At 45.7% G+C, this 25,858-nt stretch overlaps 2 protein-coding genes across 2 annotated transcripts in view; both read left to right on the forward strand.

The window, feature by feature from the left end:
• MYO3B (myosin IIIB) overlaps positions 1–25,858 on the forward strand; it is a gene marked incomplete at its 5' end in the record, with an annotated part of 252,980 nt that overhangs the window by 215,948 nt on the left and 11,174 nt on the right. The gene's annotated exons all lie outside the window — the stretch shown is intronic.
• SP5 (Sp5 transcription factor) lies at positions 7,514–10,575 on the forward strand. The gene is made up of 3 exons (XM_083842496.1): positions 7,514–7,653; positions 8,573–8,977; positions 9,380–10,575. Exons 2-3 carry the CDS (start codon positions 8,927–8,929, stop codon positions 10,433–10,435), a joined length of 1,107 nt encoding a protein of 368 aa, XP_083698622.1. The 5' UTR covers positions 7,514–7,653; positions 8,573–8,926; the 3' UTR covers positions 10,436–10,575.

Below are 25,858 nucleotides of genomic sequence, written 5' to 3' on the forward strand. Positions count from 1 at the left end.
CTAAAACTCCCCTGTCGCAACTTTAGCCCATTCCCCCTCGTCCTGTCACCAGGCACGTGGGAGAATAGACCAACCCCCACCTCTCTACAGCCTCCTTTCAGGTAACTGTAGAGAGCGATGAGGTCGCCCCTGAGCCTCCTCTTCTCCAGGCTGAACAAGCCCAGCTCCCTCAGCCGCTCCTCGTAAGACTTGTTCTCCAGACCCCTCACCAGCTTGGTCGCCCTTCTCTGGACTCGCTCGAGCACGTCCATGTCCTTCCTGTAGCGAGGGGCCCAAAACTGAACACAGTACTCGAGGTGCGGCCTCACCAGAGCCGAGTACAGGGGCACAATCACTTCCCTCGACCTGCTGGCCACACTGCTTCTTATACAGGCCAGGATGCCGTTGGCCTTCTTGGCCACCTGGGCACACTGCTGGCTCATATTCAGCCGACTATCCACCAATACTCCCAGGTCCTTCTCGGCCAGGCAGCTTTCCAGCCACTCATCTCCCAGCCTGTAGCTCTGCTTGGGGTTGTTGCAGCCCAGGTGCAGGACCCGGCACTTGGCCTTGTTGAACTTCATGCAGTTGACCTCAGCCCATCGCTCCAGCCTATGCAGATCCTCCTGCAGAGCCTTCCTGCCCTCGAGCAGATCGACACACGCACTTAGCTTGGTGTCATCTGCAAACTTACTGAGGGTGCACTGGACGCCCTCATCCAGATCATCAATAAAGATATTAAAGAGGACAACTCATCTGTTGAGTATGCGTAAATGGGTTAAGTGTAAGAAGCTGTATATGCCTTTGTAGGGACTTCTGAGTGAAATGTTATTTTAGCCAAAAAAGAACACCCCACAGAGATGAAAACAGCTTCAATCTATCATTCAGAGCATTCCAGTCATTCGTCTTGGTATTCTCATTAGCAGTGACCCCAGCTTCAGCATACGTGAGGCCATGCTCCTTGTTAGCTTCTCCAGCCAGTCTCAGCACTGAAGTGGTGCATGCTCTGAGGTTACCTTTTCTGCCTCCCCACCTAAAGTGATAGCCTTTTGCCTCTGCCCCCTCCCAAAGTGCTGGCGTGCACAGGAAAAGGAGATCAAACATACCCACCCTGTAACACACACAAACAAGAGCTGAGACCCTGGCCAACCAAGGGGCTGCAGGAATGTCAGCAGATAAAGTTGGGCTGTAATGTAACAAGAAAGTCCTGGTCTCCAGGCTGCTCCCTCCTGGCTCCATGCATCAGTGTTGGTTCAGGGTCTGTGTAGCTGTGTTTTCTGTTTCCTGCGTCCCTCCTCAAGTGCTTTCCAGTTTTTGATGCTTTACTTAAAGCAGTGCAAGTAGCAAATAAACAGTAGTGAAGCATATACCAAAGGAAAGAACAAAGGTAACAAAATCATGCTATTTGTAAGTAAGGATAAGAAAATACTGATCAGCTGAGGCGTGCCTGACTGGTGGAGCAACAGTAAACAGAGGAAGTGATTAGTTTTATAGACAATGTGATCAAAATCCCTGCGAGGGCTATAAAATAGAGAGCAGCAACTGAATTGATGACCAATGAGGCATATGGTATCTAAATTAACAGAGAGCGTAGAATCTCCCAGGAGGAGGTCATCGGGGTATCAGAAAGCTGAGGCAGAAGGTTCCTTTTGTCTCTTCTTACATTAAATTCCTGAGATAAGGTAATGCTATACTAATATGGAAAACTAGATAAAATTGGAAGTGCAATGCTTTTTCTTGAGCCTTTGCTGGAGAGTTTAATGGATAAGGCTATGCATATTGCTAGAACTATTTTTTATCCTTTTCAGGGAGGCTGGGGAGAACTACTTCTAACCTCTCCGTGTGTATTTCTAAATCTTGATTTAAGAGGGATTTTGATTACTCTGTTCTCTTATAAACACTGTTTTACTTCTAGAATGCAAATGATCTTATCCTTAATTTAGAGCCAAGTAAATGAGAACAGGCAGGAGAAATTCATAAATCAACTGATAGCTATATCTCATTAAAGAGAATCATTGGCACTGTAGAATAGCTTCTTTCTGAATCACTCCATGTGCCAAGTATACTTTGTGTGTGTAGCAGTGGAAGTGAAAAATGTAGCAAATCAGGAGCCCGGTTCAGTTTTTATGGGCAGCTATTCTACTAACTTCTGTAACAATTTTGACAGGAGAAGAACATGATTGTTCAACCCCGTACTCTGGTGCATTGATGAGGATCACAGCATTTTATAATGCTAATCTGATGAGACTGAAGAAATTGCACTTGTTGGGTTTTTTTCCTCCAGACTTTCTTATTTTAAGATGAAAAATGTGGAAAATGGTCCCTTTTGGTTTCCTGTGGCCTCCTGAGAAGCAGTCAGTGATGGTCACTCATAGGTTTCTCCTGAATCCAATTACTTGGGTTTAAAAGTGGCTTGTGTGATGGAGCTGTACCATTTGGGTATTGGAGTCCCAGCAGTGCAGCACCATAGTCTCTCTCCGTCTCATTTCCCAGCGTAAGAACTAGGTAATTTAGACTAAGAAATAGGTAATTTAGATTAAGAATGCATTCCCATTTTACTGCATTAGCTGTCCTTCACCACAGACCTGTCTCTCTGATATAATATGTGACACTCTGCTCAATACTACTGGAGTATGGGGGCTTCCTGCATGGAGTATGAAAAACAGGGATGTGAGATTTACTGAGGGAGACAAGCCTGGTGGCATACCACTTTGAAAGTAATTTCTTCTTGCCCTGCACCTCAGAGCTTTTAGAAGTGTGAGAAAAATGTTGCCATTCATTAGACTGGACCAGCAGTCCTGGCCGTGCTGACAGCCTTGTCTTTGAGAGGAACATCCTTTTTCCTCGTCTTGTCCTGGGTGCTCAAACAGCTGGTCAAGCTGTTTGGCCCTGAGTGAGAGGGGCTTATTGAAGAGTGAAGTGAAATGTGATTTATTCCCAGATTAGGATTGTTTGCTTTGGTTTGGCATGACTAGCCAGCCAGCAGGAGGGATGTGCCTCGGCCAGTGCTCCCTCGTTGTTGCTGCTTTGCTTTGTGGTTCTGAGTTTTGAGCAGAGCTGGAGTGATTTGTTTAAGTGTTTGGTAAAAAGCAGTCTGGTAATCTCCATGGAAGAGTGAGGCAAGGGACTCTGCTTTCCAAGCCTGGAGCAGTTGTGTGCATGGCCACGGATGTTGCCTTCGTAAAGACGGGGATGGAAGCTGTCCCTGCTGCGTGAGACTATGGTGAGAATGACTTTGTATTTGTATAGCTCTGTGAGGATGGACAGCATAATACAAGTGTTGTATACATTTGCAATCATTTTACTGATGATATATTTGTTTATTTATTTGTAAATTTAAATTTGAATAGGTCATATCATTTACTTGCTTACCTATATATACTGTTACATAAGTATTACCCTGCATCACTAAAGCATCAAAGTATGACGTGACAGAAACAAACCATGCACTGCGTTTCTGAAAAGACCTTTCTGTCAGTCTGCCAGAGCAGGTTATTTTTATTTTTAATAAAGTCTTTATGTCCAGCTAAGGAGACAGAAGTTATTTCAGCTTTCTAACTGAAGCTTTTGTCAGACTTCCTTGGGATCCTGGGCCTGTTGTGGCAGCCCAGAGGACTAGTGGGGTAGTGGGTTTTAAATCCTCTCTTCCTGGCCAGCCAAATGGCAGCAATTGCCTACATCTTTGTATTACGAATCCGTGCCACTGGCTGCATGTGGAGGCCACTTGATGGCTGTGGTGCTGCCTCCTGAGCCCCAGCATGCGTTGGTGGCCGGGTTTGGGACACGCTGGCTGCTGCCTACCTGCAGGCTGCAGGTGCTGGCAGCTTGGTGCCTGCCCTTTGCTTTCAGAAGTGACTCTGGCTCTAACAGCACTGGGAATACTTCAGGAGTTTGGCTTTTCTAGATTGTTCTCACAAACTCTTCCCCTGTTGGGGGGCACTTAGCTATGTTGTAATTAATAGGCATGAGGAGCATTGACTGCCTTTCACTAACATGTATGTATTACTGGAATAAGATACCTTGAAACATTATAGAGAGGGTATTTAGTTGATTTCCCTTGAGAGTACCTCTTTCCCAACACAACTTCAATCTCATAAGCATGCCCCATGTCTGTGTCCCTGTCTGACCCTCACAGTCCTAGTACCAGGCTTTTTTCTCCTCTCTTTTTCTATTCTTTTCCCCAGCTAAAGTAGAGTTGTTGAAGACTTTGCGTAGAGCACTTGCACTTTGTAAGAAAGATTATGGAGCTGTTAAACACTCTCGTGCAGTAGTCCTTGAAGAATAGGTTATTTCAGAAGTGATTCTTCAAATGTTGAAAAATATTGCCATTAGAAAATACTTATCTTTTCTATACCAAAATGTTCTGAAATTACAACACAAGTTCATTAAGTAACAGGTGTATTTTTACAATGCTGGATTAATCCGTTCAGCCAAATCGATAACAATGTGGCAGCCATATGATCATCCAGTGCTAAAGTGTAGGCTGAACAATGATCTTTCCATCTAAACTTTGTGCTGTTCATGGTTTTAACACAGTAGAGAGACAAGCAGCTGTTTAATTCATCAATAAATATACTAAGTAACTAAAATTAATTACAATGAGACCCAGGTTTTAGACAGTACGCTCTTGGTAGTTAAAAAGAGACAAGTTTAATTACCTTTTCATTGCACAGTGAGCAATCGCAGTGTAATAAAATAGTGGCTATACGTATCTGTACTCATAAAATAAAAGGCTTCCATCCAGTTTTCCCCAGACAAATGCATTTGACCAAAAATACACAGGCTTTTTTTTTACCTAATGTTTCCCAAAATGAGAGGACAAGGAGGGTGGACACAGCAGATCCTTTTCAGCTGCTCACCAGAGTCTTGGCTTGCTTTCCATTTTATAAAAGTCCATATCTAGCTATTAGTGTGGTGCAGAAAATGCAGCCGTGTATGTCAGAGGCAGAAAGGCATTTCCAGAGGGTTGGAAATGATCATTTTGAACTGAAAGGTGTCCCAGGCATTCCAGCTGGAGCCAATAATAACACTTGCAGTATTGATATAGTTAAGAGTCCGACTCCCTTATAAAGTATGGCAGCAAGGGGAGGATTCATATCCAGAAATGTTCACCGATGTTCCTTAAGGCAGGAGGAGGAGTCACCAAGGGCCAGCCAAGGAAGGAGCAGGAGATGAATGCATTAAGATATTTAAACTTTTAACAGCAGGCAGTAAAACTGTAGTGATGCATAGAATTCGTTCTACTTCTCTTAGAGGGTAGCTCAGCTTTCAGAGGTTTGGGAAATCCTCTATTAATCTTTGTGAAATCCACACCTAGACTGGGAAATGTCGAGGCAAGTCTTTAAATCCTAAATATGTCTCTGCTTGTGTTGATTGTGTCTAGGGTTTTGTGGTTTTCGTTCATGCACAGAAACACAGAAGATGCCATAGCAGTTTTTAATCTTTCTTTTATTTTCATCTCCTACTGAGGTTCAAATGAAAGTGTTAAAACTTTGGAGATATAATTTTGTTAAAGCTGTTTGTTGGTAATGTGAAGCCAGTAAACAGGCCATATACACTAGCATGGTAAACATACGGTCTGGTGGCTCCTCCTGCTACGCCAATCATGTCGCTTAGCATAAAAATGACAACGTGCTGAAGTAAATAATAATAATATTAACGGCACGTAAGTCATAACTTTTGGCAACATATCCATATATGCTTGGAGCTACATAGATGGGTTAATTTACCTGACTTCTGGTGAAACTTCATGCTGTTGTGGATAGATGGTTTCTTTTAGGACAGTTTTAAGCCAGACAGTCGCAGTCTGAATGAGGGATGGTGTGCAGACACTGGCTTCTGGAGCAGGCTTATTTAAAGCCTGTTCAGGTTTAAAGCCTGCATGCTCTCATGGAAGACTTGACTGGGAGGCTTGGCTGAGTGTTAATGCAGCTGTTCCCTTAAAAATGCTCTCGTTTCTGATTCTTTGTCACAATTGCTAAAGAACAAGTGTTTCGTTTGAGGCAGCCCCGGATTCCCAAGCTGGGCAGGCAGGTGGCCAGAGCCCATCCAGACTCCCCAGGGTCATTCGTGGCTGTGCTCTGCCCTGGCCAAGCTGTGGGACCAGGGGCCCATGGGAGGGGACTGCGGGGGGCTGGAGGTGTCAGGGAGGAGCTGCCGGGGGGTGCTGGCAGGAGGCTGCAGCAGCGGAGCCGTCCCCAGGGCAGGCTCTGGGCCAGGAGCAGGCGAAGGCCCAGGGGTGGGGTGCTCTGGGCCCAGGAGGCAGAGGCACAGCAGAGATGTGGGGGCCCTGGCAGCCCAGCAGCTGTTGTTCTAAGTATCACTTTCTCTGCTACCTGCATTTGAGCCAGGCTCCAAAGAGACCTGCATGGTCAGTCAGTCACACTGGGACTCCTGAATTTGATAAAGCCCGATTTTGAAGACGCCTGCCTCACTTTTTTTATCCACTGCTTTTAAGTCACCCATTGCTGTCTAACCCAGCGCGGCCTGTGCCGCTCTGGCCCCATGGCTGCAGGGCTGTTTCCGTGAGGGGGATCGGCCCCCCGCCACCCGTCATGGGCAGCTGAGCCAGAACAGGGGGACCGAGGCCTCTTGGACCCCCAGCCTGCAGGAGGCTCAGGGATGGGGCAAGGCAGGGGCACAGCTCTGTGGGATGCCTGGAGGCCATCGGGCACCCCTTTGCCTGGGGGCAAAGCAGGGGCTCCCCGCTCTGCCCTCTCCAAGCCACCCCTTGCCCAGCAGCCCTGCGGCCTGGGTCCCCAGCCCGGTGCCTCCCTGCCTTACGCTGGGATGGAGAGGCAGCCCCTTTCTCGGGGAAACAGAGCTCTGTGTAACTGAATTGACATTTGGCCTTGATACCTGTATCTCCTGATAACTGAAACAAATTTCTAAAATAAATATTGTACTTTGATCTTCCAGCCCTGCATTTTTAATGACAGCTCTGAACATCACTTCATTAAGAATACATTTCAGAGAGACTGAAATGCTCCGAGTTTGAACACTAATTATTTGTACAGAAAATTATGACTGCAACGTTTCATTATTCAGCCCATTGGTTTCTTCCAGAAATGAGAAATTATTCTCGATTTTTAAGTAATGTACTTTCTTGGATGCAGATTTATGGCATCCGTAGTAAGGCATCTGCATAGAAACTTGCCCAACTTTCCACTAACTCTTTTGTAACATGGCAAACCATTTTGGTTAACCGAGATATCCGGGGAAATAATGTAGGTTAAAGGCTGGGGGGGCTCCTGCACTACCTACTGACGCTCCTTTCGTTTCCTTTTCGTGGTCCCGGGGGGTTACGCCGGTGGTGGCCAAGAGGCTGGCGGCCCGCCTCGGGGCCGGGGCCGGGGCCGTGCCGCACGGGCCGAGCTTTCGCTTCTCGCCGGGCCTCGAGGCGGAGCCGTGGAGAGGACCGGGCGCTGTGATCCCTTCAAAGGGCGCGCTCTGAGGCCAGCCCTGCGCCTCTTGCAAGTCTTTGAGCGGACAGCGATTGTTCCCACAGGAAGGGCAGATAACGATCTCTGCGTGCTGGCGCTTAGCGGGACTCCCGCGGCGGTGTGAATACAATTGAACCCGACGGCCGCGGGCGGCATCGCCTTACCTGGGCGCGCAGCTCCGAGGGCCCCCCCGGCCCGGCCGCCCCGCGCCTTCGCCACGGCCTCGGAGCGGGTGGGGAGCGGGGCGCGGGGCCGGGCCGGGGGGGGGGGGAGATGGCCGGGGGGCCGCCCTCCGTCCCCCCCGCACGGGTACATCGCGTGGGGACCCGAAAGGCGGCGGAGCGGGGCCCTGGAGCCCAGCGGGGTTCGCGGCAGGGGGCAGGCCGGGGCTGGCTGGGGGGGTCGCCTGCCGCCCCCCTGCCCCGCCGCCAGCAGCAGCCGGCCCGGCCGCCTCTCCTCGTGCGAGGGAATCGCGCCTGTGCCACCCGCTAGGGAAGAGGAAACTTTTCCGCGCCGCTTCTCGGCTGCTCGCTCGCTCTGTCTGTCTGCCTGTCTGTCCGTCGCGGTTCCCACAGCCGATGCGCCCCCGCCGTCCTTTTGCCGAGCCCCGGCTCGGCGCTCCCCCCGCGGCCCCCTGCCAGCCCGGGGGGTCCCGGCAGCGCGGGCTGAGCGCGGGGGGACCGGAGCTGCGGCGGGGGCTCGGCGCGGCGCAGTCACGGCGGGGACACGTCCCTGCGGCCGCGGGGCGCGGGGGGAGCCGCTGCCGCCCGCTGCCGGGCGGTTCCACAGCGGGACCCAGCGGCCCCGTCAGGTGAACTCGCCGGGCCGCTGCTGTTACTTGCGGCCGTCAAACACCGGCAGCGGAATCCGGAGGCAGATTTCTCGGGCGATAACAAAGCCACGTCGCCACTTTAGGGCTCTGCCACAAATCCTTAGGAGAAAAAAAAAAAAAAATCACCGCGAAGGGGGGGGGGGGGGATCCAGTGTCTTGCACATCCAGTGCGAGGGTCTCCAGGCGGTAAGGGGTCCTTTGATCAAGAAAATCCAATTATTTGTGTATATACATTTCCCACATAGTGATTACTTCATTAATTGTCCCGCCTTTATCTCCTCCCTTCCCATCCCCCCTAATAATCAGTTCTTTTATCCAGACCAACAAACACACCATAGGAGCTTTGTGGATTCAAAGGATTTGCTTTCGCTTCTGAAAGAGCCGCTATTCTTTGATGATTGGGTAGCGGCAAACTTCAAAGCCATAAATCTTCCCTCTGACTGGCTGGCGGCCCAGCAAAGTCCTTATCAAATTCTTGGAGGTGATCCTGGTGCAGGCAGACGGGCCGCGGAGATCGCGCGGCGCGGGGGGGTGGCACAGGCACGGAGGCGAGGGGAGCGGAGCGGGAGCGGAGGGGAAGCGAAGCGAAGCGGGCAGCTCCTCGCCTTCCCCGCGGCGTCTCCATGCCTCGGCAGTGCCCCGGCGCCGTCCCCTCGCCCCGGGCGCAGTAGCCATGGCCGCGGTGGCCGTCCTCCGGAACGACTCCCTCCAGGCTTTCCTCCAGGTCAGTACCCGCGGCTCCGGGCGCCTCCCTCCCGGGGCTCCTTCGGCCGGGCGGGCCGGGGGCGGCGGGCAGGGCCGCGGGGAGCACGGCGCCGGCCCCAGGCAGCGCCCCGGGGCGGGGGGTGCGGGGCGGGGGCAGCCCCCGGGGCAGGCGCGGGGACAGCGGCGCTGGCCGCGGGCGGGAGCGGGGTGCGGGCGGCCACGGGGCGGGGGGCGCCGGTGCCGGAGCCGGTCCGGTCCCGGCGGCTCGGCGTGCGGTGCCTTCGGAAAGTTTGCCGCCGGTGCGGGGAGCGGCGGGGCTTCACGGGAGCGCGCAGGCGGGCGGGGGCGCAGAAAGTTTCCCGCGGGGCCGGCGGCGGCGAGTAACGCGCTCCTCTCCCCCCCTGCCTCCCGCTCCGCGCAGGACCGCACCCCCAGCGCCTCCCCGGACTTGGCCAAGCACTCGCCGCTGGCTCTTCTGGCCGCCACCTGTAGCCGGATCGGACAGCCGGGCGCGCCGCCCTCGGATTTCCTGCAGGTCTCCTACGACCCGACGCTGGGATCCCCCTCCAGGATCTTCCACCCGTGGAGCGGCGAGATGCCCGCGCACTCCCCGGGGGGGCTGCCGCCGCCGCACCCCAGCCTGGGGCTGACCCCGCAGAAGAACCACCTGCAGCCCTCCTTCGGGGGGGCGCACGAGCTGCCCCTCACCCCCCCGGCGGACCCCTCCTACCCCTACGAGTTCTCCCCCGTCAAGATGCTGCCCTCCTCCATGGCCGCCCTGCCGGCCAGCTGCCCCCCCGCCTACGTCCCGTACGCCGCCCAGGCCGCCCTGCCGCCCGGCTACTCCAACCTGCTGCCGCCGGCGCAGCCCTGCCGGCAGCTCTCGCCCAACCCGCCGCCAGAGGACATCCCCTGGTGGAGCATCCAGCAGCCCGGCGCCCCGGCCGGCTGCGGCCACCGCTTCCCCGCCGCCGCCGCCGCGCTGCCGCGGAGCCTGGTGCTGGGCCACTCGGACTTCGCCCAGTACCAGACGCAGATCGCCGCCCTGCTGCAGACCAAGTCTCCCCTGGCGGCCACGGCCAGGAGGTGCCGCCGCTGCCGCTGCCCCAACTGCCAGTCGGCCGCGGGCAGCGCCCCGGAGGCGGAGCCGGGCAAGAAGAAGCAGCACATCTGCCACATCCCCGGCTGCGGCAAGGTGTACGGCAAGACGTCGCACCTGAAGGCGCACCTGCGCTGGCACACGGGCGAGCGGCCCTTCGTCTGCAACTGGCTCTTCTGCGGCAAGAGCTTCACCCGCTCCGACGAGCTGCAGCGGCACCTGCGGACTCACACGGGCGAGAAGCGCTTCGTCTGCCCCGAGTGCGGGAAGCGCTTCATGCGCAGCGACCACCTGGCCAAGCACGTCAAGACCCACCAGAACAAGAAGCTGAAGGCGGCGGCGGACGGCGTCAAGCGGGAGGACGGCCGCGACCTGTGACCGCCGCGCGGGGCAGGGACCCGGGGGCAGGGAGCCGGGGCAGGGGGCGGCCGGCGGCGGGACTGGCGGCGGGCCCGGCGAGCGGGAGCCCGGCCGCGGACGGCGCCGGGAGGAGCCGCGGGGCCCCGGTGCCGGTCCCGGTGCCGGTCCGGGCGCTGCCTCCCCCCGTTGCCGCCCGGGGCGCGGCTGTTGGGGCGGGAGCGGGGCGGCCAGCCCGGGGCCCGGCCCTCGGTGCTTTCAGGGGAAAAGACTGGCGTTTGGTGTACAGGTTATTTAACGGTTCTGTTCGGACACGAGTGTTCCTTCCCTCCTCCTCCTCCTCGGCTCCGTGCGGGGCCCCAGCATGAGATGTTTCTGTAAAGCGACCCGCGATTGCAGCGTGAAAACAATAAATACGTTAACACTGGGGCCGCGCTGGGGACGTCCCGCCGAGTCGCCGTCGTTTGATCGCCCCGGGGCTCCCCGCTGAGGCGCGGGGGGACCGGGCCGGGCCGGGCCGTGCCCCTGGCGGAGCGCAGCGCCCCGTGACGGGGGAGGCGCCCGGCAGCCGCTCCAGGGAAACACCTCCGGGAGCTCCCGCGGCCAGCCCAAGCTCTATTTATTTATTTTTTTCCCTACACGTGGAGCCGTGAGCGCAAAGGGAGAGCACGTGGAGTCGCCGCTGGGAGTCACTGTGCGGGCCTGTGCTGCGGGCCGGGCTCTGGCTGTTAGCAGAGGTAGGCAGGCAGGGACACCCGCCTCGGGGGCCAGGCCGCAGGGCCGGAGCCAGCCTTCCCTTCCCTTCCCTTCCCTTCCCTTCCCTTCCCTTCCCTTCCCTTCCCTTCCCTTCCCTTCCCTTCCCTTCCCTTCCCTTCCCGACGATGTCTGCGGCGCAGCACTGCCAAAACGTGCCTTCAGTATCATACCTGTGGGCAGACCTGCGGAGTTTAAGGGTAAAATGCCCGCCCTCCTCCCCGTGTGCCGAAATGGCGGCCACTCTGCTGCTAAGGGGAAGGTGCTCGGCCCAAAGCTATGTTCCAAAGTACTTGGTAGTCAGAGCTTTTAGGGTTTCCTGTGTGTCATTAGGCATCGTGTCAGTTTAGGTTTACATTAACGTTGGCGAAGTTATTTGAAAATAATGGGTATTTTTCTGTAGCGAGTTCCCTATTTCTTTTTCTGACTGAAAATTGTATAAAACAAACCGATGAGGAACCTGATCAATCATTTGCTAAATCTGGCTTTTAAACATCGAGAATATGCTTTTTCGCCTTATATTTTCACTAAGTCAGCTCTATTCTCTGGTTGCCTAATGAGACAGACAAACAAGAAGAGCTGCCCGAAACTTCGCTCGGACTAAGCTGGAGCCAGACTGCCGCAGATGGGTTCCTCTGGTGGCCGTTGTCAAACAAGCTTTGGCACAGCCGTAATTACAGAGATCCCCTTGGCCGCGGAATTCAGAATCAAGAGAAACAGCAACTTGATAAATGTTCGTCGCAGTAGAATGTGTAAAACCGATGTGTGTGTATGTGTTTTAAATACTGGAAAGAATATATTCTCTCAGGAAATAATGAGATGAGACAATACCAGTAGAGCTCTCACATCTAAAATAATGAGAAGTTAATGGACAGTTACCACGGTACAGCTATTCAACAATATTTTAGTGTTTATCATTCTGAATTAATTTCTCACACCAAATTCTTAGGGTCAAATAACTTAATTAAAAAACAATCAGTTGTTTGCTTTGCTACTACAGAACCTTCTGTAAGCTGTCCTATGATAGAAAGCATTGAGCAAAATACCTTTGGCATCACTGGTTAGCACTCTTTTGCCAGAGATTTAGTCTCTAGAAGCTTGTTGAAGGATACGATAGTGAATTAGTGGTACAGAAGGAGCACCAGCAACGGAGGCAATAACTGACCCAATCCAGAAGTTCTCACTTTAAAAAGTCGTTGAGACAACAATGCATCCCATTTACAACAGACGCTTAAATATGTCATCTAGAATAGCATAATGTTTCTGCTTTTTAAGATGTTTCCGGGCAATCAGGGGCAACCTCCTTCCTTTCTTTTAGATTAAGTTACATTAAGAATGTAACATTACAGAACTCAAAACTGCTTTAGAAATAGTTTGTTTCACTAAATAGCCTTTCAGTTCTATGTACAGATCAGACCTACCTAAAATGAACAGTAATGGAAAGTGTTTTTGTTGATCACAGGAGAGGGGAAAATGAAAGTATCCCAGAGTATGAAAGATCCACTTACAGGATAGAATAATATATTTGGATGTTGCCACAGGAGAATGGCCTTTCCCTGCTAAGTGCCAAGATCAAGAGCAAGTATTAACGTAAGGTGAAACAATGTATGGGCTGCGTTTTGGCAGAAGTTTAGCCTGAGTAAGAGCTAGGGAACGGCTCTGGTAGAGCAGATGTAAGTGGCAGAAAATAGCCAAATAATTATCGTGATTTGTAAGCTGGGCCATTATGGAAAGATTTTGCTCCAGTTAGATGACAAACTGAATATACCCAGCATCTGTGTTGACTGGTCTAGCCAGAATCTTTTGGGTTCTTACTCAGTTCTCAAGACAGAACTTGTACTGAAACGCTGACGGCTTTACCACTCACTCAGTTACTTGCAGGCCCACACTTTAGGCTTTAACCAGTAACTATATCCCAGGCTATAGTGCCAGCACCATGCTGGGAGTGAGGGTGGTAAATGACTAAATATATATATGTATATCATGTTGATGTTGTAGCCTTTGCACCTTGTATAATGTCTGTATAATATCTGCATTTAAAGCATGAAAGTGCACAGGTTAAAAATATGTACAATCAAAATTAGTTAAATATCTGTCATGAGAGATGCATTTAATTGAAAATCCATGATGTCAAATGCTAATTAAAATCTTAATCTGTGAGAACAGTTTAAAAAAAAAAAAGCCATGGAAAAACAGAGAATTAGGCATCCACGACACAAGGTAAGTAAAAGTAACAGTTTATATTTAATAAAACATTGTTTTACTAAAGCTTTTAAATAGTTCATTGGAAAAAGAGGTCATATCAATCATAGCTGTTTCATATTCATCTCTAAATAGCTAAATCATATGATAGCTTTTCAATTGAAATCGTTAAACTTTTATAGTAATATGGCATTTAAATATACATGTGACCTTTCTGATATATGGGTAGAGCGTTACAAAAATATATTGCTTACATCTCAAGAGTTTATTTCTAGTTGGCAAATTGCACTCTATAATAAAATTAACTTTTAATTTTGCATTCACAAAATACATTTTACACTTTTAGCTGTTTCCAATCAACTAGAACAGCTGTTCATTTTATAAAATTAAATGATTAATATTCTTTTTAATTACACATTTTGAGTACATATGCTGTTCAAGGTCAATTCAGTTCTGAATTTTAAATTTTAAATGTCATTGGTATAATAGACACATCAAATAAACTAATTCATCTCATAGTTAATTCAAGTTAATTAATCTCAACCAAAAAAAAAGTCACAATATAGTTTTAAAACTTGAGATTTGGGATGTTTTCTGTGTTGAAAAGTGACTTTCATACTTAGGCAAACTGTTAAGTTGAGAATATTTAAAAAAAAAAAAGTTCTTCAGATAAGTTTTTAACATATTGTTCATCACATTATTTTTAGTTAAGGACCAAATCATGTGACCCTAATTTGAGTTTCGTCACAACAGACTTTTCATGTTGATGTGAATATGACTTTCACCTGAGACAGGGTTGCAAGATTCAACTTTTAGTCCTGGCTAACCAGGTTTTCACAGGGGTAATCCCACAAATGTATAACATTGTATTTCATAGTGCCTCAACTACTATTACAAAAAATGCAGGATAAAAATTTAGTTACTAAAAATTTGCTTTCTAGGTACATCAGAAGATAAAGTAAAAAGAAAGATGCATCTTTCTTAAGGTAAGTAAAAATGACAGAACATGGTGTTGATGCTTTTGTTTAAAGAAAGGTAAAGGATTTTCTTTTAAATCCTTTGATGTTAAAATGTGTATCAAAACTACTGGCTTTTGCTGAAAAAATAACCCTTGATCTTCTAGTTACAATATTGAGAATTCTACTTTAATGGGAAACTGGTCATAAAATCAGTATCAGAATACAGGCCAGTGTTCTAAGTTATCTTAGACCATTTTTTACATTGTTCTGAATGAATCCTCTCCTATAAGTTTCTATATTTCTTTATCCAGTTACCATATCTTTGCAGCTTTCTTTATTTCCTATTGTAAAATTCTGTCTTTACTCAATATCATTCTGATGCAGCATTTTTTTCAGACTACATTCCTAAATCTGTCACAGTGATTATTCTTTTCATACTAAATTACAGATGTAACTTTTTGAAAACATTAAATTATTTGCAGATTTTAAGGGATTGCATTAAGTTTTAAAGTAACTACAAATTAATGATTTTAACTTGCAAATTCTCACCTATCTAATATTAGCCTTGAATACTGAAGAAATAGGGAGTATAAAATGCTGGTCTCTTGCGTTTTTTATATCAGACAAAATACCCATTCTACTGTTCAGTGATATTTCACGCATTTTGACAGACCACTCAAGACTTCATAAATAGGGTAAATACATTGCTCAATTCGAGTAGTTGCACAACATCTAGGCACTTCTAAATTAGCCTTGTTAGATTTCACAGATCTTGTCAGCTTATCCCTGTACTGAGTGACGATAAACAAAAGTATAATGCCTAGCCTAATTTCAGATCTTATGGTTCATTATAGAATCTCTTTTTTTGTTTTCGTTTTTTTCCAACTATTTATACCTTTTATGAGATTCTTGTGAATTCTTTGGTAAAGATGTGTGGTCTGCCACTCTGGCACATGATGGAGTCAACTCAAAGATCTCTTAGAATTTCCTGCCAAACCTATTAAAATACTTACTACACAAGCTCCCTAATCTATCTTTGAGACTACTGAACTTCAAAGTAAGGCTTTACTCCAGAAGGATTGCCTAGCAGGTATCTTCAGTAACTTTGTATTCAAACAGTGTGCAAGGCACCAAGGACCAGGAAGTGTCTGACAACCAGCTAGGCTCACAATCATCAGTTAAGTGTTAACGTGCAGGTCAGAGAAGAAGGGTCCAAAGCCCTGGGCTGATGGAGTGAATAGACTTGATTGTAGCAAATGATCAGCAGAATTGTGTGTAACTCAAAGCTCTTTTAACAAAGTTTATTGTTTTTATTCCTTGTTAATATTTATTCTCAACTGATTTGAAGTCATAAAGGTTTCAGTATGGGTCATGAAAAATGAAGAAAGCTTGTATTTTGACCTTGTGATGGGACGAGTCAGTGGGAGATTATGGACAGTGAGATTTGTCCTTTAATCTGGGGGGTCATCGATCCTGTTTTTTTTCCTCATCTCTTAATTTTGTTGTGGGAGACATTTACTTACGTACACACAAGATCCCAGCATGTCCCTGGCCCAGGTCTGGTGACTACATTACTGCTTAGCTGTGTTTCTAGTGGGAGCCTAGCTCGAGGTTGTGTATAAACCCTGCATGCTCACTGAGCAAGGTTACGGGTATCCACTTGAGGGCATGCAGGTGCGTGGTAGGGGTCCATCTCCTCTGCAGCTGGCTGCACAGTGAATCCCATGCTGAAAAGTACTGAAACTAGTGGCTAGGCACTCTGAACATTCAGTGAGTTTTTACTGAGGTATGACCTGAGTCAGTACTTGTTGAACAGTTTAAGCGCACCTTTTAGCAGTGCGGAGGCCTTGTACAGAGGTTCAAGTTTTTCCATTAGTGGTACAAAGGCTTTATATATATATATATATATATATCCTTTGACATAATTGAACTACGAAAGAAATCATAATCTGGTTCATGATACCTAATCCCCTTTAGTCTTAACAAGGAGCAGTTTACCAATATAAGAATATTGTATACTAGAAGCCATTATAATTTGTGCATCACTACAGCAACCCTTCCTCTCCTGCACCTTTTTCTCTCCTCCTCCAGACTAAAAAAGAAGCTGTACCAGCGAAAGTGCTGTCTTGTCTGTATAGCTGCATCTACAGTAGTCTTCTGTGGGCACAGATGTCTCAGTTAAAGGTTGCATTGTGTTTTTTTTTGTTTTTTTTTTTCCTGTCTTCCTTATGATTGGCACACTTGTGCCTGTAGCATCATGTGGTCAAACCTTGGTCTACCTCCTCCTCAAGTGAACACAGACTTTTATGGTTTAGATTTAGTTGTTCTCTCTAGTCTAATATGGTATAAAATCTGCCTTAAGGTGGGAACCTCCCTAGCCTCCATCTAGCTCATCTTAATCCCTCTTTTCTAGGGCAGCACTCACTGGTCTCTGCTGGCTATTGATGCCAAAATTGAGCAAGTAACTCACTTTAGGCAACGTCATAATTTGCCCTTCCTGTCAACCTGACCCATAATAAAAGGCAATCTTTTTTACATTTGAAATAATCCTGATGTCAGTGAATCACAGACTTCTACCATGACAGTGACAGAGATGTTCCAAGTGAATATTATGTGATCACATAAGAACACTTTATTTATGAGATTCTCATTTGAATATTATTTTTCCTTTCAAAAATAAGTTATTGTGTCATAAGTTAAATGTTTCTGTTTACAAATATCCATATCACCAGCTTCATTAGAAACAACAGCACGTATGTGTGTTTTTAAAAGGGAGGGCTGTCTGTAAAGATATATTCCTATTATCTGTAAGTCCCTGTTCTTGTAGCAGTTCTGAGCTGTTTAAACAAAATTCCAGCATTAACCTATATACTACTCAAAAACATTTTTCATTTTCCTTTTTAACATGAACCAGCCATCACAGAGCACACTTTCAAAACAGGCTCTAATTACAAAGCAGGTTAAAAGAAATTTTATTAGACCAAAGCCCATATCTTCACTTGGGTCATATCCCACATGCTTTATTCAGGATCAGATGGTGTGCCTGTGATCTGCACATGCAGATCTCTCATCTGCACAGAAAGGAGATGTCAGTCACACTGCCACATTTCCCCCTTAGTTTAGACAGCTCTCCGTAAGGGTAAGATGCACATGTGAAGAAGAGAAAGGAAAATGCGCACTATTACCTCATTCAAGATCAGTCAGGAAAGAGAACACAGCCTGAGAATGTCAGGTGTTCTCAGCTACTGCATGTAAATCCCAAAGGAGTGTGGAAATGGCTTCATTTCTCCCACTTGCATCTAAATAATCTGCTTTCTAGAATGACCAGGAATAGTGGTAGTGCTTTGCTTTTGCTGATCCCTGCAAAGACCAGCCAAACACTTGACATCTGTGTACTTAGCATGTTACAAAACATTGCATGTTCACTTTAGTAGCCAAATATAGGAGGTTTATTCTTCTCAGCATTACATGATCCTTTAGGAGTGTGGCTCCTTCTTCCTGTTCAGTGTGACTTCTTCCTGTTCATTTGCTCTAAAAGGAATGAAAGAAATAGTTTTAAGCGGGCAAAGATTACACTTTTATATTTTCCAAAATATTAACCAAATCTTCTTAAATGCCCACGTGAGACCTAAGGCTATGTATGAGCTTCTTAATAAAATGCTTGAATAAATTGTATGACGACAGTGACAAGCTACTTCCAAAGTACTGGAATCAAGGGTATATTCAGTGCTTGAATAGTTAAGTTAGAAAGGGAACAGAACTGTGAGCAATCTCATTAGGGGAAGTAGGTTTTCTGTAACACTATTTAAACACTATTTAAAACTGGCCAGAGCCACTCAGTTAATTCATGTGAACACTTGAATTGTAACTCTGCTATCCCCATGACATTTTGGTTATATAAAGAATGACAGAAGTAAAGATGATCTCTGCATCCTGACAGTCTATAGGGGACTGGTTTTTGTTTTTTTTTTTCCCTCTCTCATCAGGGTAAGGGCTTGTAAAAGTTATAAATGGGGGGGGGGAGGGAAGGGAGAGGTTCATAGACCTGAAGTTCATTAATCTATTAATCGGGAGAGTTAGGCAACAGAAGAAAAAGCAGCTAGGAAACCTTTCTTTCGCATGGGTTACATTTTCTATCGTGTGTTGAGTCTGGCGAGGAAAATAATAATCATAGAATCATTTTATGGCCGCAAGTATCAACATTAAGAAAGAGTCCTAGTTCCCTTCTCTGCTCCCTGAATGCAGAGGAGAGACAAGAACCAAGAGTTTCTAGAAGCCTTTAGCTGATTCACTCCCCATGATTTTGCCACACAGCTCACAAGAGCTCGTGGTCCAGCCCCAAGCATCTCTGTAGGATGTTCCAGTATGCAGCAGTTGCGCTGCCTTTATGAGTTTTGCACTCTCCCCTGTCACACCAAAAATCACTGTGTGCAATTACACTATTTTGAAATACCATGGCATGTAAGATGAAGAAAGTTTCCTAAGCTAAAAACAGAGATTAGAATGTATGGAAATCACTTATATTTAAATGTAGGAATTTCCTTCTAGTTTTGCCAGTCAACTCTTTTTCTCATTAGAACCGTACTTTTAATCAGCTATAGGAATATTAAATATTAAACACCCAGTAAAGCAGAATAGTATGTTACATTAAAATCATTCGTTATACATTAGAAGTACATTAGAACTTCATTTCTCTTTTTATTAAATACATTAATTCCTCCTAGGCTTATTTCAGAACAGGTGTTAGTTATCAGCTGTAATACTCAGATTTGGATTCTGATCTACATTTTAGAACTTCTGCCACTTGGTATGTTCAAGAAAGAGAAAGAAGGAGGGTAAGTTTAGGCTTGTTTTAATAAGCTACAGCAATTAGATATTTTGAATACTCGGAATGATGTTATTAGAATTATACGATTATTTGGTTTGTTCAGTTGCTCTTCAATACACTTGAGAAACAACTCCTAATTAAGATACACACACTATCAAAGATGCAAAACTTAGATGTTGGTAAAAACAATTAAAATGATGATGCAGGCTTAGATTCCCTGTGGGTTTTGTACAGATCTGCAAGACAGAGCAGGGTATGGGCATGTGGAGTTTCCCTTCTCTGCACAAGGTCCAGAAAGAGCTGCTGTACTTGTGTGCCCTACAGGGACACAAGCCACCCTGGAGCAGGTGGGGTGCTCTGGGTCGTGGGTCTGTTTTCTCAAAAAAAAATAAAATAAAATAAATCTGTGAACCAAGTGGGTACTCTGACAAAAGGAGCTTTAACCTTCAAGGGAATTGCTGCAGTTATGCATTGCTTCTAGGAAAGAAATTGTTCCTCTGAATGCACAATTCCTTCTGGGGAGCAGTAGTATAGCGATGCTGCAGTCCTCATCCTCCTCCCATGGCTGAGCTATTAAATCACATCAGAGCCCGTACTGTTTTTAACCTATGGAGTATATGCCAATTATGTGTTAATTATTTGTTCTTATATTAAAAAAAAAAAAGTTCCTGTTTAAAATGTATAAAAGAAAAGCACATCATAGGGCAAAGCACATTTTATAAAATAGAATAAGATAAATGATCCAACCAAGATTTCCTCCAATTATAGGCATGCCTCACCCCTTTAAAACTAATAGACTATGTAATGTACCATCCTTAATATGTCCTGAATGTATTGCTCTTGATCTCAAAAGCAGTAAGAGCAGTCTCTCTCATGAAATCTTGCTGCGGAAATGACTGAGTTCCTACCATCTCAATGCCACATGAAAAACCTTAATCAAAGCAACCAAACCTCTTGACTTGCTGCTGATTCCACAGCACTTTTTTATAGAGTGATATCACTTTTATCTATCATCATTTATTCAAAAAGGTAAATCAAAAGCATAAAATAGTCTCATCTGATTTTTTGCCTGCAGGAGATGTCCTTCTCTTTGGTTAAGCCATGAAGTCTTAAATCAGTCAGAGGCAAACTAAGTGGCCATCATGATTCTCTGTTCTCATTTTCCATGTATAAAAGTTTCCTATGCATCAATTACAATCCAGTATCAAAATTATAATTTTGAAAAAGAAAATATTTGTCTTTAGCAGCTGGGCTGACAGAAAGGAACGCTTTTTTTTTTTTTTCGAAATGTGGAACACTTTATTAATCGCTGATCAGAAAATCCTAACCGACTAATCTGTAACACTAAAGCCTGTTAGTGTGAGACACATCTAGAGCTACAGTAATGATGTTTAATACCAAGGATTTTTAAGTTTTGAATTCTAAAAATTCTAACATGTAAAGCGACACTTTTTCTCACACGTTTACTTATATCAAGCTTATTTTTATTTAAAATAAGTCATTGGGAAATCACTGTAAATTAAACTGCAATAAGCAACCATTCAGCTGAGTAGGTTCACAAAAGATAGGGTAAGCCCTAAAGATCTGCCTGGAGATAGATGGCACATTGGCTTCACAGGTAATGCCCCCAAAGTTTTTGTGGCCTATGGCAAAAAAACACCATAATTAGGGTCGCATCTTGCCTCCTTCAACTCTTAGGCCTCAGCGACTAGATTTTTATTAACTCTACCTAACCAGGATGCAGCTTTTTCTGAGTTCTTAGCAGGACTCTGATTCATGCCCCTGGGGTCAGAACATTTTACCCACTCCAAGGTAATCCTCTCAGGAAAGGCTTAATGATATCCCAGCTGCATCTGTTTAAAATAATTTCAGAACTGTGCCTTTTCTTGGGTGGTGGTAGGGCAGGCCATGACCTTAAGGAAGCTGCATGCTCCCTGAGACCCAGATAAATAATCATTGGAGAGGTACTGTCACGCGCAGCTTCCTTCGGCAAGCAGGAATGGAAAAGGTCAGAATGGTTTTCTCAGGGGAAAAGGCAAATGTAACAGAGATGCGTAACTATCATGAGCCAGACCTAGGAGCATGCTTTGCAGTAACAGCTGCTTAAGGAAAGTGGATTAAAAACAAGGCATATTTAAAACAGATATTCCCCTGGGCACGGCCTCTCGGCTTCTGGGAAGCAGTGCTCCGGGATCTTCCTGAGCTGGAATGGGATGTAGCTTGTTGCGTTCAATAGTTGCGACACACTGATCCTTCACGGATTTGTCTCATCCCGTCACGAACGGCTTTACGCTCTGCGGGCCCGCAGCGCTTGTTGATAGCTGTTTGTGTGCCTGGCTGATACCCTCGCTGAGGAGAAGGAGCGTGTTGTGTTGACATCGATTTCAGTTTTCGCTGGCGCTGAGGGGATTTAATTGCGCTCAGCGATGCCTTTCCCCTCCTTCAGGGAGCGCGGCAGATGCCGGGCGGGGCCGCTGCCCACAGGGCCCGGCCTCCTCCTTGCGGCCCCTGACGCTGAGGCGCAGCCGGCAGGGTCAGCGGCCTGCCCGCGGCCGGGGAGCTTCGGCTCTTTGCCGCGGGCGGGAACCCATTTTGCAGATCCGCCTTCTAACCTTCTAAACTTCTTAATAATAATAATTAATAATAGTAATAATCGGCGTCGAGACTGAGGTTCCACACACGGTCACGCTCCACGGGGTGTCCCTGGGCTGAGCGGTGCCACTGCCGCCCCCCGCTGGCACGCGCAGCCTGAAGCTTTTTTCCCCATTAGTGGAAGACTTTGGAGTTAAAACAGTTAAAATGTATGGGTTTACAGCTTTCAAAACCTTTTTGTAGGCTTGTATAACATGAAAGCTGATTTAATTTAAAAGAATGAAATGTGATTTGACAAGCAGATAGTCCTGACTTTTATCTTGTTCCTTTATTGCATGAAACAAACAGATGAGAACAGCTAAGATGTTAATGTTTGAAAGGGGATAGCCCTTCTGATACTTCGTTTCTCTCAGAATAAATTTCCTAACACATCTTTATGATTCCAGGTGTGTATATATGTATTTCCAAGGCAGCGTAAGATCTGGTGAGCTTCCTGTACGCTGCAGTTGATGGATCCTTGTCGTAAGACACATGGTTCAGCATTCAGAGCCTGTGCTACTTAAGTCAATTGAAGTAGTTACTGCTCTCTCTCGCTCTTTTTAATCCCCCCTCTTCTGCCTGGGCTGCTCATTCCTACTTCTGAACCATCCCCTGCAATGTGTGGACCAGAGCCAGATGGCATCAGCCAGCTGGAAAGTCTCCTGCTGCAGGGCACCAAAGAGAGGCAGGGTGCTCGGGGCTCCAGGGCACCTGCAACGCCTCAGGGAGCAAGCCAAGTGCAGCAGCAGCAGGCTCAGGGCAGTGGTGCCAGCTGCTCGAGCTCAGGACCAGGTGCAGGAGAAGGGTTCAGCTCTGTGGCAGCAGGCTGAACACGTACCTGCGCTGCTGTAGGTGCTCATTGTGGGAGAGGCCTTGTCGTGTGTGGAGCAGCCCATATGCACAGGCGTCGGTAGGGACCCCCAGACTGAAACCAGCTCGGCACCTGTGCTGTGCTGGGCTGACATGGCTGTTTCAGTGGCATTTGCCATCTGTTGTCAGAAGATTAAGTAGGACCACATCTGGGATGTCAATGAGATACAGCCTGAATTTCAGCCACTTTCTCAGGTGCTAGCATGGTATTCTTTCCTCCTGGCCTGTTTTTTGCCTGTCACTTTATTCCACTGAAATAGGCACACTGTTGAAGAAACTTGCTACTTGGGACCTCTTTCTGCTCCTAATTAAGTCAAAGGAAAAACTTTCTCTGACTTTTAAGGGAGTAGGGCCTGGCCCTTCAGTGGAATTCAAACATAAAACATTGTGCTTTCCTGACAGCTGTGTGCCTTCTGCGTGGTTAGGCCAAAACCCAGCAACTGAAATATGGCTTGCTTTGGCTGCTTCAAAGTGAGATAGTGGTAAGGGGAAAACATTTACAAATGCCAGTGCTGGCAAGGAGAGCAGAGAGACATAGCTCTTGCTTTCAAGGATGCACAGCTACTGCGTGTTGAGGAATACTGCTTTTTGTTACTGAGTTTCTGATCTGTATGCTCTAAGAAAATTTATGTATCCTTAGCACTGACTACAAAATAATAGCTTTATTTTTGATCCAGATGAGTTCCAGATCTTTTTGTCGAATGTTATTAGTGTTTTTTGGCATATGGGTACTGCGTCATAGGACCTTTCAAGCTAAGGTTAAAGGAAAACCGACTGATTCTGTTCATAGGAGCCTTCGTATATCTCTAGTAGATTTTATAATGGATATGGTGACCAAGCTTGTTTATTTTTTTTTCTTCTTCAGTTTTTTGGAATGCCAAAAGTGATCAGTCCAGATGGTATTTTCATAGGAGCTATCTGTGATAACAGATAAAAAGAACAGATAAGTAAAGAGTTTCTAATTTCCAAGTTCTTTCTTAAAACAGGGGCAAGTGTGTTTGCTATTAACATATGAGAGCGTAAGTGACATATTTTAGTGTCTAATATTTTTGTTTTGAATTTTTGGTTTGTGTTTTTAAGAAATATTAAGAATATTAATATATTGTCTTTTGTGTGGCCAGACAGACCCTGATGAAAGTTAACAATGGCATTGTAGCATAGACCTGTCTCCGGGTTTTACTGTGTAAATTGTGTGGTTGACATGTCCACTTTCTGAAAAATTGCGCTGACAGGAGTACCCTACTTGAGGTATCTATCATGAGAGCAGTGTGTGTGCCCACTTATCTCCCAAATGAAAAATGGAATGTTTTCAACACCTGTTTCCAACACTTCTTTTCTCTGTTAAATGTATAAATATAAACAATATATTTCAGACTTTACCATTATTTTGATCTATTTTCTTGTTAAACTATGCGGCTGTGTATTACATGCATATTTTAAACATTATCTAACTTAAAATAAACACAATTTTTTTTCCATTCACTAATTCTTTAAGTTTAAAATAGTTTCTCTATGTTTGTTTATAAAACGAAATACTTTTTAATTAAGAAAAGTATCCCTATGGTTACCTTAAATTGTTTTAGGAAAAAAAAACAAAAACAAAAACAAAAAAAAACTTAGCATTTCAGTATGCGTTACATACTCAGCAGTAGACATAATTTGTCCTCTATACAGCTGTCGCATACAGCAAACCTTTTAAGATCAAGAGGGTCCAGTTACGTCCCTGGGCAGATGTGTCTTAGTGGTACTGCAGTGTGTAGGTTAGAATATCTAAATTGTGTTTCTTTGTGGTTGTTTTTTGTGCTTGATTTAGTTAGAGGGAGAGTGTGCACAAGTCAAGAGTCCTCAGTCATGGAAAATCTTGGGCCTTAGATGTCTACAGGCCCACAAAATCCCGATTTCTCTGTTCTGCTGAATTTGTGAGACTTGTGTCCTTAAAATGATCTAAAGGACCTCTAGTTACATAACACTTTTTAATTTGCCTTTATTTCTTTATTTTTTAGACTTTCTAAGATGCCGGGCTAGCTTCATACTTGTTATTCGTCCATTGCTTTACAACAGGGAAACATTAGAACTGTTGGATTCTCCACACATATTCAGCTTACCCCCCGTCATATTAACAAAAAGAATATTAATCAAAGTATGTGCTTTGTGCTTGTGTGTACCTTTGTGCTTGTAAACGGTGTTTTGGGTTCTTTAAATTTCTACATGGAAAGCTGAGAGATACAGTCAGCATGGCTCTTGGATTGAATGTCTTGTTAGTGAAAGTGATAGCATCAAGCAATATTTCAGTATGTTGTAATACCACTGTCTATTTTCAGTGATTATGAGCTCCAAGTTTCTAAGAAATTTGGAATAAAATCATTTACTCCAAAGATTAGTGTTACTGAATTAACTGAACAAAAAACAGTGTTGATTTTCTGAAAGGAAGGAGAGTAGGAATGAAATACCTTTTTTTTTTTTAATTACCTTTTATTCCCACTGTATAAAAGCAGCGTGAGCACACAATGCCAACCTTGTAAGTTGTATTTTCCACCTTTTGTCTATGTATGTGTGTTCACACAAACATATATGTAGTTTATTTTGAAAGTTTTAAAAACAGATCTTGTATTAATAGCAATGCACAGCAGAGAAAAATAAAATTCTTTTTTATTTAAGAATAAAACCACACATTAATATTTCCAATTCAGTTTAAAGGATGATGTCTTAGTATGGGACTACTGGGGTGGTAGTTCAGTTTTTGACTACCTTTATACTTGTCTTACAAAGTTCTTATATGATCATCAGTCGTCTAAAAGACAAATCTGTTTTTAAATAGGTGGAAACTTGAACAATCTAATACTAATTTTGCCCTGATAAACTAATTAAAAAGAAAAATACAAATTGCAACACCAAATCTGTCACATGTAAAAGTTGTGCTAAAAGTACTGTGCCTGATGTTTAGGTTAACTTACTCTAGAGGCATCTGTAACAGACAAGAAAACAAAGACACATCTTGATGCCAAAAGTTTGTACAAAGCCTTCATTGTACAAAGACCATAAGAAGAAATCAGGTATACTTATCTGGGAATGGCCGGTGGTGGATGAAGGGGGGTTTTTAATGGCTACTGCAGCCAGTGGTGGATGAAGAGGATTTTTTAGTGGCCGCTACAACTACCACTTGCTTGTAAATTTCTCCCCTTGTTGTTTGTTAAGAAGTTA

The sequence above is a fragment of the Anser anser genome, assembly GCF_964211835.1.
Source record: "Anser anser genome assembly, chromosome: 6".
NCBI classification, from domain to species: Eukaryota; Metazoa; Chordata; class Aves; order Anseriformes; family Anatidae; genus Anser; species Anser anser.

What these genes read in the sequence shown, in the direction of transcription:
- SP5 (XM_083842496.1), top strand. Translation starts at nt 8,927, where the DNA reads ATGGCCGCGGTGGCCGTCCTCCGGAACGACTCCCTCCAGGCTTTCCTC. An exon ending in CCCTCCAGGCTTTCCTCCAG is followed by an intron (nt 8,978 to 9,379) that starts GTCAGTACCCGC and finishes CGCTCCGCGCAG; the next exon opens with GACCGCACCCCCAGCGCCTC.